The sequence below is a fragment of the Phalaenopsis equestris genome, unplaced genomic scaffold, assembly GCF_001263595.1.
Source record: "Phalaenopsis equestris unplaced genomic scaffold, ASM126359v1 Scaffold000077, whole genome shotgun sequence".
In the NCBI taxonomy this organism is placed as follows: Eukaryota; Viridiplantae; Streptophyta; class Magnoliopsida; order Asparagales; family Orchidaceae; genus Phalaenopsis; species Phalaenopsis equestris.
Window position 1 is genome coordinate 229025 of NW_018164519.1, and position 12490 is coordinate 241514.

Sequence of the window (12490 nt, forward strand, 5' to 3'; positions counted from 1 at the left end):
TACGGCAGACCTGGTCGGCTGAGGCGAGTAAGGAAGAAACGCTCGCCGGACTCGAGTCCGTAAGCGGCTACTGCGGCGGACCGAAATCTCATGATGTCAGCATATACAACAAGGAGACGGTCTCGCTTCCCATCGATTGCGATCCCTAGAGAGGCGTTGCCGGCGACGTCAGCGTCGGCGATCACCGTACGCTCCTGCAAGTCGGAGCTGTCGGCGGTGTCCGGGAGGCGAATCTCGGCGATTCCTCCGTCGAAGAAGGTGGATATGAGAAATCTGCGACGTGGATGGTCCCATTTGGCGCACTCCCTTAACCAGCCGTGGCTAGTGTACTTGAGAGAGCCATTGGTAGAGGTGGCTGCTCGCTCCAGAGAAACGATCAGGGAGAAGGGGATGGCGGTGGCGAGGACTAGAAGCACCAAAGTGCGTCGCCCACAGCAGCCGCCGAAGAAACTCGCCATTGGAGGAGGATGATCGGAGCTGCGTAAATTGTTGACACACACCGGAATGAAAGATCAATGGCGAATGTTAGTTGGAATTCTGCAACTCATCAAATTAAGAAATGGATTGAGATTGTTGACCTAATTCCTGAAAATTTCAAACAATGGTTGGGAACTTGGGATTATGATGACTGATCCTCAACTCCACTTGGACTCCGCTAAAAATTAATTCAAAAAAAAAATCCATCTAAAATTTTGGCATGTAGCTGGAATTATTGATTTCTATGTGGATTAAATTTTAAATTAATTTTTGAATAATTAACAATAATCAAGCTAAATTCATATTCCTAACAACATTATAAGATCTTTATTTTAAGCTGAGCTCGGTTGACTCTAAAAAGAATTTGATCCAAAATTTTGACTTATAGCTCTGCTCATTTTAATTCAATCCAATCTCAATCAGAGCCTAAATTTAAATCAATTTTCAAATGATTAATGATCTTCAAGCTAAATTTACAACCCAATTTGGGTTGACATTATGAACCCTAACATGCGCTTGAACATGAATTTCGTGTACTTTAAAATTGATATAAAATTATCTCAATTATTTTCACATTCATATTTTCAAATTTAATTATTTTATTTTTAAAATTATTATGAAAGTAAATTCTACCTTTCAGAATATATTTAATTTATTGAGAAAAAAAAAAGAAGTGTAAAAGTAATATATTATGTTTAAAACAATTTGTATTTATATAACAGAATTTTTTTTTAAATGAACTACGGTTATTTTTCGAATCAATAACTCATGCCTTATTTTATCTATTAATTTTATAATATTAATGTTATAAATGTGCTTATCTCTCAAAAAATTATATATATAACATTAATATTATTGATGCATCAATAAATTACTATCACGGATTTCAAAATAATCTTTTGAGCAAAGAATATTCAAACTTCTATTAAGTTAAGAAGAACTCTAATTTCAACAAACTTATGATAAAATTGATTGACTCGATGAGATAGACTCGATGAAGCCAAAATTGATCTAATTCAAGTCATATTAAGCCTAAACTAGGCCAATAAATCATTCCTAAAAGCTTTTTGAGTATATTTGGGAGATCAAATGATATTGAATCTGGCTAGCTTATAATCAAATCGAGCGTCGCAACAAGACGAACTAAAGAGCCCAAGATCGCTCAATTCCAACATTTTTAAAAGCATATAAATATTCATAAAAAATCATCTGATCAAACAAAGCTCTCCAAGCCTTCCTATAAATGGATCCTATCAAATTTCTAGCTTGATCGAGTTTGATTTAATTTCCAACCAGCTCAGCTCACAATTGAATATAACGAGCTCTAAGCTAATTTTAAGCCGCACTACCTTAATTTGGAGCAAACTCAACTCAGTTTGAAATTGAATTTGCTAATAGCATTAGTTGACTTTTGATCTACAATTTAATAAGGAAATTTAAGTTAATTTTGATGAGTGACTTGAAAATATTGAAGTTTGGTGCATACAATATGCATATGCATATGTATATATGTATGTATATGTGTGTATATATATATATATATCATAATCTGTATAACATCACTGTAAATGTTATTTTAAAGTTCAAACTAATTAAAAATATTTCAATACAAATAATATAAAATAAGCCTGAAAATTATTAAATTTGTTTGGAAAGGGAGGCCGGCCGGAGAGGTTGCCGGCCAACGAAGGCCGGCTCGAAGGGCTGCCGGCTGGCATACATACAACTTAGCTGCTGATATCTCATTAAATATTTGATGTGATTGCTGTTTCAAATTGACATTTTTCCCATTAAACAAATTGACACCCAATTCCAATATATTTACATATCTAACACCTAAATGTCGCTTTCTTACATTTATATCAATTAAATCATTCATAGTAATGGTAATGTTGTATGTACGTAAAAATTGAAATCTAGGTGCTAGATATATATATAAATACATAGAAATTGAGTGGATTGTATGCAAATATATAGTCTTCTTTGTAATATTTATAGGTGCCAGCATTCAAGCGGTAATAGTTTTGCCAACATGAATTTATTAAGATAAATTACGGAACAAATTGGAAGTATGAGTTTATAAGGGTTTCATACTGCATGTAAGAAGACATCAGGTCCTTGACTGTTACTGTTACCTATAAAAGGAATATCAACGTTAAGCATCAGGTCAGTAGGAGGAAGAGCATTTTTTATCCAAATTCAAATCTGATTCTACTTTAGATTTAAGCAAAAAATATGGCTGATCAATCAACCTTATATTATACTTGAGAAAGAGAAGAGAAAAAGTTTGATATTTATAAGTATACCAACATGGTCTCATAATTTATGTATGAAAATATGTGCTTCAGTTTTAAGAAGATAGTGGTGGTGATATTTTTGATGTGATGTAAGAGATATGAGTGGCATGCATGCAATTAAACATGAATGTTCAAGTGTCAGATATGTAAATGCAAAAGAATTGGGTGGTACATGTGTAAATGCCCTTTTATCTTATGCATTTACATATCTAACAGCTTTACTTTCTACATTTATGCCACTAAAAATTTCAAACATCAAAACAAAAAAACCACCATTTTAACTTTAAAAAAAGTGAATACACACTTTCATCCATAGATGAAGTGGCATGTATGTAAAAATTGAAGTTTAGGTATGCATTAGAGATGTAAATACATAAGAATTGAGTGGTATGTATGCAAATCGTAGAGATTGTTTGCTTGAAACACACCTTGAATTCCGAAAGATATTCTGAGAAGCAAAACAAATGGCTAAGTTGATCCAAAGCTTTCTGTCTTTCATGCAGAGAACCACTTATATGACGTTATGTGTGGGAACACTTAGATAAAACTTTGTGTTCTTGAAATCATCCAGAAGGGGGTTATACCCATCCTTGGTCCTCGTCTTTGACGGCAAGCCAAATTGTTCGATGAAAGCAGCAGTATCAAGCTTATATGAGGCAGACAATTATATTTTAAAGAGAGAAGATGATACTGATATGAAAAATAAGACATACCACAGACTTGACAAAGAACAACTAATACAAAGAGCCATAAGTAATTCAAATTATCACGAGCAAATAAAGCCAAAAAAAGAAAAAATAAGGCAATGTTATCACGACCTAGCGCTACTCTTCCAACTCTGCCAGCTCACTTGCCCTACTCTACACAAAATGCTGAACTCCTGCAATCCAGTCATAAAAGGCCCAAGAGATCTCATTTTTGAGCTTTTTCACATTAACCCTTGAGGATTTTCTTAATTTTTTTATGTTTAGATTTATGGGTTATCTTTGACATCAACACCACCTCATAACACACGTCTCATCTGCTCTCGATCCCTCTAGCACCTAAAGAGGTCCTCAATAGACTGTCCTCTTCTACTCTCTCGCTAGGGATAGATTTTCATCTTGTGTTCGTGTTCACTCTTTTCAGTTGATCACTATTACGGAATCCTCTACATTTCCTAATTCATCAATTTCTTCAGATCTCCGCCAACAATGACTTCTCCCAGGATCTTGACTGACCCCATAAGAAGGTCACCATCTCATATGCAGTTCGCACTAACTTTTTCAAGGCTCTTCCTCCAATTTCTCTTTGGTGGTAGCTTCTCCTCCACCACAACCTCGACACGTATTTGAGAGTGTTATACATGGTTCAAATGCTGCAAACCTTTTTACCTTTTAAATAAGTAATTATCTACTTTTCTTTTATCAAAATTTAACAACGTAATCCTCTACATGATACTACAAGGCTTTAAGACTTTTAGTGGGGGAAAGCGACGACCAAAACTTTAGGAAGTTGAAGAAGACTATAACGAGTGTATCAGTGATGACGGTGAGAACCAAACTAAATGCAGTTTATGAGCGGGAGCCACACGATGTGATCCAACAACGGTTTGTTTTTTTCCATATTGCGGATAAGGCGCCTTTTTAGAGTGGGAGTTGTTACGCCAGTCATTAAGGACAATTTAATCTTTTGTTATTCACTATTGTTTAGTATAAATAGGACTAATATGTTTAGAGTTAGGGTGATAATGAGATTAGTGTCATGAGTCTTAGGGTTAGGATTTGGGAGAGATTTCCTACCTCTCAAATTATAGGATTTGGGAGAGATCATCTACCTCTCGAATTGTAGGTGCTTATTTTATGTATTCGTGTTGAGTTGTTTGATGTTCTTGTAATAAAATATTTATTTGCCCAAATTTTTGCAAATAATCCTATCACAATGGCAGCCAAAAAATACAATGAATTATCCAAGACACCCTTAATGAAAGAACTCCTAAATATTGGATATCATTTGGAGGCTCCACCCTCAAAGCCACACTCCCCAATACTCTTCCAACATCAACTGTTTTTGTGTAAGGTGTTCTTCACAAGGTATTTATTATGCTCTTCAACTTACTAAAAACTGTGAATATGGAAAATGAGTTGTGAATTGATAAGTCAAGCACATAGCATGGTCAACATTCTTTCACGAGTAATAGAGATGAAGTAAAACTTACTGTGATACTTCTTCTCAGCTTCACAGGTTTAGATGATCTGGAGTTCGTCTCACCTGTCCATCCAGAGCAGTGGTGATCAATTCTCTCCAAAAGCCAAAAATCAGTTGGGAAGAAGATATCAGAGTCGCCCTGCAAGCCATTTAAAAAAAGTTTCAACTTTAATAAGATAGCAGGAAAATTAATACCTTAAGTTAGACTCCAGTATGCACAATTTAAAAAGAATAATAAATTAATAAGCAAATTCAGCAATCACAATATACAACCAAAACAGATAATCTCTACCAGATATACCTAAAAACAGAATTCAAAACCTGTCCATCATTACTTAAGATATGTAAAATATTGACATGAAAACACAGTACCAGCATGAAACAAAAAGGTAAAATGGAATGACAAAAGTAATGATTAAACCACGCATCAATGAACATGCAACTCAAAAAAAAAAAAAGTCCTGAAAGCAACACACACAGACATAATGAAAATTAAAGTATGGCATAGATATCAAATTCAGGGTAAAGCAAAACTAATAACAATTTATTATTTATGAATTTATTTTTATTTCAGGCTATTTATAGGAGTTTCTATTTTTAGTTTATTTTATTTGATTTTTTGCAATCTTGGAGATATCGGTGTTATTTCTTTCCTAAGTTTAGGAGATATTGATGTTATTTCTTTCCTGAGTTTAGAATTTTAGTAAGTTGTATTTAGGTCAACATTTTATATAAATAAATGTATTTGGCTCAATTCTCCAAACCTACAGGATGATTACTTGTTAGTGACAAAAAATAAAATAAAATTTGAATCTCACCGTCTGAACAACCATTTTTTTCTGAAAATTCTAAACCCCTGGTCGGGTCATAACACAGTTGTAGTACAAGGTCACAATTGTTCACTTTGTAGAGTCACCTTCAAGCATTTAAACATTCACTTGATTATAGCTGATGAACTGTTGCCCAACCAATATGATTTATGAATATAATAACTAACATTAACTTTAACTACCACATAAATATCTTTCAAAAGCAATTAAAAACCCGACTCATCTTATTAAAGAATGTATAAAAAAGCAAATTTTAAAGAAAATCTTTAATATTCAGCAATATTTGCTCACCAGAACATAAAATTACATCAAATTACCAACAGAAACTTAATACTCATTTGATTTATTAGAAAAACTAAATCACAAAAATGGGTACAGTTCTTATGAGCAGGATAAATAGAGAAGAAAGGCATACCTTTGCATCCAGGTAACTTGAATGATCAACTGTGATCCCTTCTTTCTGAAACAAATATGCAATTTATGACTATCAAGTTTAAATCAAGAAGCTACTCAGAGTAACTCTAATGCGAAGGAAGTGTGGGGAACAAAGGGAACTTCTCTCCATCGGAGGAAATTGCAAGCATATTTCCAGAACAATTGCAAATTAAGCACCACGGCAGTTACTTAGGATGGAAGAACAAGAAGAAGATAATATTCAAGATTATATTTCAGAACGAACAACAAGTTGTTTTGTATGGGTGAGTCGTCATATAATTAAAAAGCAATTAAAAATAGTTAGGATGAATAATAGACACATGAAAAGAGAAAAAGCTTAAAGAGTTATGGCTGAAAGGAAAATGAGAAAAACTTACCAAAGGTAGAAGGAAAGTGTTTAACAACCAAAGTATTTTTTATTTTAATAAACTACCCTTTAGCGTTATTGATCCAAAAATAAGCAATATTGATTACAAATACTGAAGCTAGATGTTTAACTTCAACAATATCACTAAGTTTGATGTTCATCTCTTGAAATATTTATCATAACACACTTTTTCAATCAAAAGTTTTCTACCATCTGTCAAATATCTTGTATCACGTGAAAGATATAAAACAGCATAGTTCTCATCACATCACAATGTAACAAAATCAAATAAATCATGCAAGGAAACTAAAATAATGGTACAACAAATAGAAACATGAACCAATGTATGATGATTTGACACAAACAGACTAAGTCCACTCTTAAGTTCTCCTCTCAGGATTTTAACTACTCTCCATACCCTGAGTTCTCCAATTAAGATTTTCGCTACTTTCTACTTCTATTAATACAAAGCTAGGAAATCACTCTCCTTCACGGTTAATGGAGATTTCACATGCCTTAACCATTTCAACAAAAATTAATGAAAAACAAAACAAAATATCCAACTTATCTTTAAATTTGGATGCAGCTTTAATGTCAATAGAATGAGAAGCAGCAACAAGTTTGTAGGAGCATCGAAAAGAACTTAACTGACTGCAGTTTAAGTGAAGATTTTTTGCAACAAAGCAAAGAAGCATAGAACATTGCCTGAACAAAGCCTTCCACACCTGAGCATTACATGCATGGATCACAACAACAATACTCCCATCAACAATAAACCCTAGAACACAATGCTAGTACAACAAAACTTTTAACATAAATCATATTAACCGTTACAACCGTGTTCACATCAATGCACTCATCTCAGGTGTGTGAAGTAGGGGTGAGCAATCGGTCAGTTCGGATGAATCGGTTTTGAAATTGAAACCGAACCAATCTAAATTTAAATAAAACTAAACCGACCGAACCGATGTTTAATTCAGTTTAAAAGGTTTGGTTACGAAAAAACCGAAATTTAATTATTTATTGAAATTTGGTTAAGAACAAGCATTATGAATCACATATCTTATTCACATGTTATCAATTTGATTTCATGAATCTTTTATTTAGTTCATTCAAAAATATTATATATAATAAATTTTTTGATTTTTTTAGTTTATTCTACATGAAATTAAAATATAATAAAAATTTTTAATAAAATTTTGATTTTTCGGTTAAATGAAAATTAAAATAGAACCGAAAACCAAATATTGAAGTTTTAAAATTCAAAAACTGAAATTCAATTTTGAAATCGAACCGAACCGGCCAAACTTGATCACTTGGTTTTGACCAAATAATGCACACCCCTAGAGTGAAATGCCCTCACCGCTTGCACGTCTTGCATTGTTAAGCTCTCACTCAAGTGCCATATGTAGTACTCCACCGTAGGGGTGTAAACAAGTTGATTCAAGCTCGGGCCATTCTCGGATTGAGCTTGATAAATTTAATTTGGTCCGACCTCAAACTTGAGCTTAAGTCTAAGAGTTTGAGCCGGCTCATAAGCCGGCTAGTTTATTACAAAAGAGAAAAAATAATATTAATTTAAAGTAGCATTACAAATAGAATGAGCAATTAAGAGAAAAATAATAAGAAATCACTTAATATAAAATATAAAAAATTATTTTTTTTAAAATATGTTTAATAGTTTAAAGATAAACTCTTCCAATTTAATATAATTTGAGTATATTTTATATTAATATTTTTTAAACGAGCTGACTCACGAGCTAACAACTTGAGCTTGGCTTGTTATCTCATTGAGCTTAATTCACGAGCAATTTATCGAGTCGAGCTGAAGCTAGCTCGCGAGTCAGCTTAACTCACTTACACCCCTATCTACCCTTGCACGACCTCACATTTCCCATTCCTTCATTGCGCACCCACGCATCTCAATGCCTTCCATGTTTATGTGCTTCCTACTTGACCCTGGGACTTTGCATCGGGATGGCTCCAGATGGGCCACTTGGGCTCCAGGAAACTTTCTTCCACTGTTCTTGATCTTTGCCGCCCATGTTGTTGTTGCTTTCGCAATGCACTCACTTTCTTTCCCTCTCCTCGATCACCATTCCATCTCAGACCTTCCTTCTTGAATGCTCCTACAGTCATAATTGTTCCTCCATTCAATCACCATTATAGCCTCTTGGTCTGATCAAATTTCATAAGATTAGGTGCCCCTTATCATTCATTATTTCTGTTCCTATGCAAAAGTTGTGAGTAGTTCCTTAGACATGAGTGCATCCCTTTACTTTTGTTAATTTTCATCAAGACTCTTTTACACACATGAGTGCATCCCTTTACTTTTGTTAATTTTCATGTAAAGAACCATAAATAATCTCCATCATTTCAAAGCAAACCTATGCTTATTTCTTTTAAGGAGGAAATCTCCAAGCTGGTTTGCCTGTTTTATGTCTTTTGCAGGAAAAATTTCATTGGGTCGTCCAAATATCAATGTCATTTGCAAATCCATGTCAAATATACACAAGGTTGGTGACAATTCATCTAAGATTATTGATCACATTCACATCAGTATAAGGTTATCATCAAAATACATATTATACCACTCTTCTTTAGATGCACCTAATATGTCATTGGCTTTCCAATGCATGTGGTCAAATGCTCCCCCTATTTCAATGTGCTTGTAGAACCGCCCAACACACCTATTAAGAGGACCTTTTCTTAGCTTTGATATTCCATCTTTGGCAACCCTTTGCAATTGGATGTTGCTACTACTCGTCTTTAGGCCTTCTGCAAACAAAGTTTTGGTTGAAATGAACATTAATTTGCCAATGGAAAAGAAGATATAGGTTGGCACAAAGTCTTGTGATTATTGACACAAGGTAGTCTTAAAAGCAACCCTCATATTTTTTCTTTGTAAATTTGTTGGCAAAAAATTCTCTGAGCATTGCAAAGTTTATTCAAATCTAATGAAATAAAATATTCAAGTGCTCGAGGAACATCTAAATTTCCAAACTCCTCATGAACTCATAGTAGTTGTTGCTCATCTGTCATTAGTTTAGCTTAAACTCAACACAAACAAGCTATGTTCTGTTGGCATCAACTTTGATGATGAGGTTAGAATACTGTTACTCTTAACTTCATAGTAAAATAATTAGGATGGGTTCGTTACTGCTATGAGTTACTCTTCATAAAATATAAAGTTACTTTAATGATATTCCGGGGTCAATCCTGAATGAAGAAGTTCGCAAGAACGCGAGCAGTGAAACTTCAAATTTTGCTTTGAATGTTGAAACTAAAGAAATGAAACTTGATAGAAATACAAGCAAGGACATATTCAAGTCTAGGAGAGAAAAATCCGGGTTGCGAAGAGAAAAAGACATAGGAGAATGTTAAAACTATGGAAAGAAATGTCACTTTAGGAAAGACCATAAAACTCTGAAGAAGATTAGTGGTGGAGGCCCAGACAAAAAGTGGTGGAGATCCAGACAAAAAACTCTCAACAAATATCTCCACAAAAAAATTAAAGATGTAATATTTTATCCCTAGACAGTACTGAATTATGGATAATGGATTCAGTGGTGAATAGTAGATTCAGGCGCCTCTTTCCATGCTTGCCCTAACAAAATGATGTTAAAAAACTATACTCAAAGTGATATAAAGAAAGTGTATTTGGGAAATAAAAGGCCTACAATATTGTTGGAAAGAGCAATGTTAATATCAAGTTGTCAAAATGGATCAATCTAGAATTGAATGAAGTTAGACATGTTCTATGTTTGAAAAGTAATTTGTTTTCTGTGAGTCAGCTTGCAATCTCAGGGTATGTGGTCACTTTCACACGTGATTCGTAAAAAGTCACCAAAAGGGCAGTGGAGATGGCTTGAGGCAACATTGAAGGCATCCTCCATCAGATTAATGAGATGTATAAATCTATTGGAGTCGCTTGAACAAAGATTCATGCAAGTCTCTGGTAGGGATATCAATTTAGCTCAGTGGGTCAGGTATGCGTTCGACCCAAAATTGATCCGACATGAATAGGTTTAACTATAAGACTTATATTATAATGGTAAAAAATCCCAACCTGAACCCGACCCGCCTTCAACCCACCAACCAAAACCCAACTTGTAGAACCCATTTAAAATAAGGAATAACTGTTATTTGGGCTAAAATTGAATCAATTTTATGTCAATTGCAAGTTAATTTAGGGTTAATTAATGATTAATGGGTCGATTTCAATTTAATTTAGTGTTGGCGGGTCATTTTTTGGTCAACCCGAACCTGAATTTTTTTAGTTGGGTTCAGGTTGAGTTAGCTTGTCGGGTCACCCATAATCTCCGGCACTACAGACTTGGTCATATGAGTGAGAAATATAAAGTCTCTACTTTCTAAAAACAAATTTCAAGATATAAAGTCTAAAAATTTAGATTTTTGTGAAAATTGTGTTTATTTCAAGCAAAAGAGTTATTTTTTTAAAAGTGGGTCAAAGTTGGAGTTAGTGTGTACAGATGTATAAGGTCCTATTCCAATTTAGTATATTGGAGGCTCTCAAAATTGTAACTTTCAATGATGATCACACCAAGAATATTTTTTTAAAAGTGGGTCAAAGTTGGAGTTAGTGTATACAGATGTATAAGGTCCTATTCCAAGTTAGTATATTGGAGGCTCTCAATATTGTAACTTTCAATGATGATCACACCAAGAAGATATGATTGTGTTTCTTAAAACATAAACCTGATGTGTTTGATTTGTTTAAGAAATAGAAAGCCATTGTTGAGAATGAGAAAGACTTGAGATTAAAGTGTCTCAGACCAGATAACGATGGTAATTATTGCGATCAGTTGTTCAGAAACTATCAAAGATGAGTTCATCGTTCCAAATATACTACAGTAAAATCGTGTTGTCGGGCGCATGAATAGAACTATCATAGTGTAATAGGAGTACAAGATTGTATGCAGGCTTGCAAAAGCAATTTTAGGCAAAGTAGTAAACACTTCAGTTTATCTGATAAATCATGATCCTTTTAGTGAATGATTACCTAAAGAAGCCTGAAGTGACAAAGAAGTTAATCTATCTCACAAGAAAGTAATTGGTTGTTCCTCATATATTTAAGTTGATGCAAGATCCAAGGGTAAGCTTGATCCAAAATCTGTCAAGTGCATTTTTATTGGGTATGACTTAGATAAAGTTGGCTATGAGACTATCAGAATAAAAAATTCATTAGAAGCAGTGATATTACTCTCAATGAAATGAAAATGTACAGGGACAAAAACATAGCTCGGGATTATCCATCAGTTGCTTTTGAAGATCACTCCAAATATGTTCAGATAAAAGACTCAAGTGATCAGGAAGATAGAGAGAGAAAGGGTGCTCAAAGTGATGAAGCGCGTGAAAATTCAGGAGGTCTAGCAGAATCACACGACCAATACAGAGATATTCTCCTTCTTTATATTATCTATTGCTGACTGATAGTGATGAACCAAAGTGTTGTGATGAGAACACTCGAGTTGATGACTCAAAATAGTGAAAGTTTGTCATGGATGATGAGAAGCAGTCATTAATGTCAAATAAGACATGTGAACTGGTAAAATTACCATATGGCAAAAAGGCACTGCACAACAAGCGGGTCTACAGGCTGAAAGAAGAATTAGATGGAAACTATAAGAAAAGACTTTCTGTGAAGGAATTTCAACAAAATGAAGAATTTGAGTTGACGGAAATATTTTCTCTTGTAGTAATGGCAAAAAGGCACTGCACAACAAGCGGGTCTACAAGCTGAAAGAAGAATTAGATGGAAACTATAAGAAGAGACTTTTTGTGAAGGAATTTTAACAAAATGAAGGATTTGAGTTGACGGAAATATTTTCTCTAGTAGTGAAGATGAAAACTACTAGTGTTGTGTTGAGCTTAGT

At 34.0% G+C, this 12490-nt stretch overlaps 2 protein-coding genes across 4 annotated transcripts in view; both read right to left on the reverse strand.

The window, feature by feature from the left end:
* LOC110019765 overlaps window positions 1–630 on the reverse strand; it is a 6791-nt gene extending 6161 nt beyond the window's left edge. The window contains exon 1 of the mRNA XM_020717580.1: window positions 11–630. Coding sequence (XP_020573239.1) covers window positions 11–458 — 448 coding nt within the window. The 5' untranslated portion in view covers window positions 459–630. The remainder of the gene's footprint in view (window positions 1–10) is intronic.
* LOC110019764 overlaps window positions 1–12490 on the reverse strand; it is a gene marked incomplete at its 5' end in the record, with an annotated part of 33817 nt that overhangs the window by 5195 nt on the left and 16132 nt on the right. Inside the window, 4 exon segments of one of the 3 annotated variants that reach the window (XM_020717578.1) lie at window positions 2572–2612; window positions 3203–3420; window positions 4972–5100; window positions 6207–6251. In XM_020717578.1, coding sequence (XP_020573237.1) covers window positions 3286–3420; window positions 4972–5100; window positions 6207–6251 — 309 coding nt within the window. 3 annotated transcript variants of the gene reach the window in all.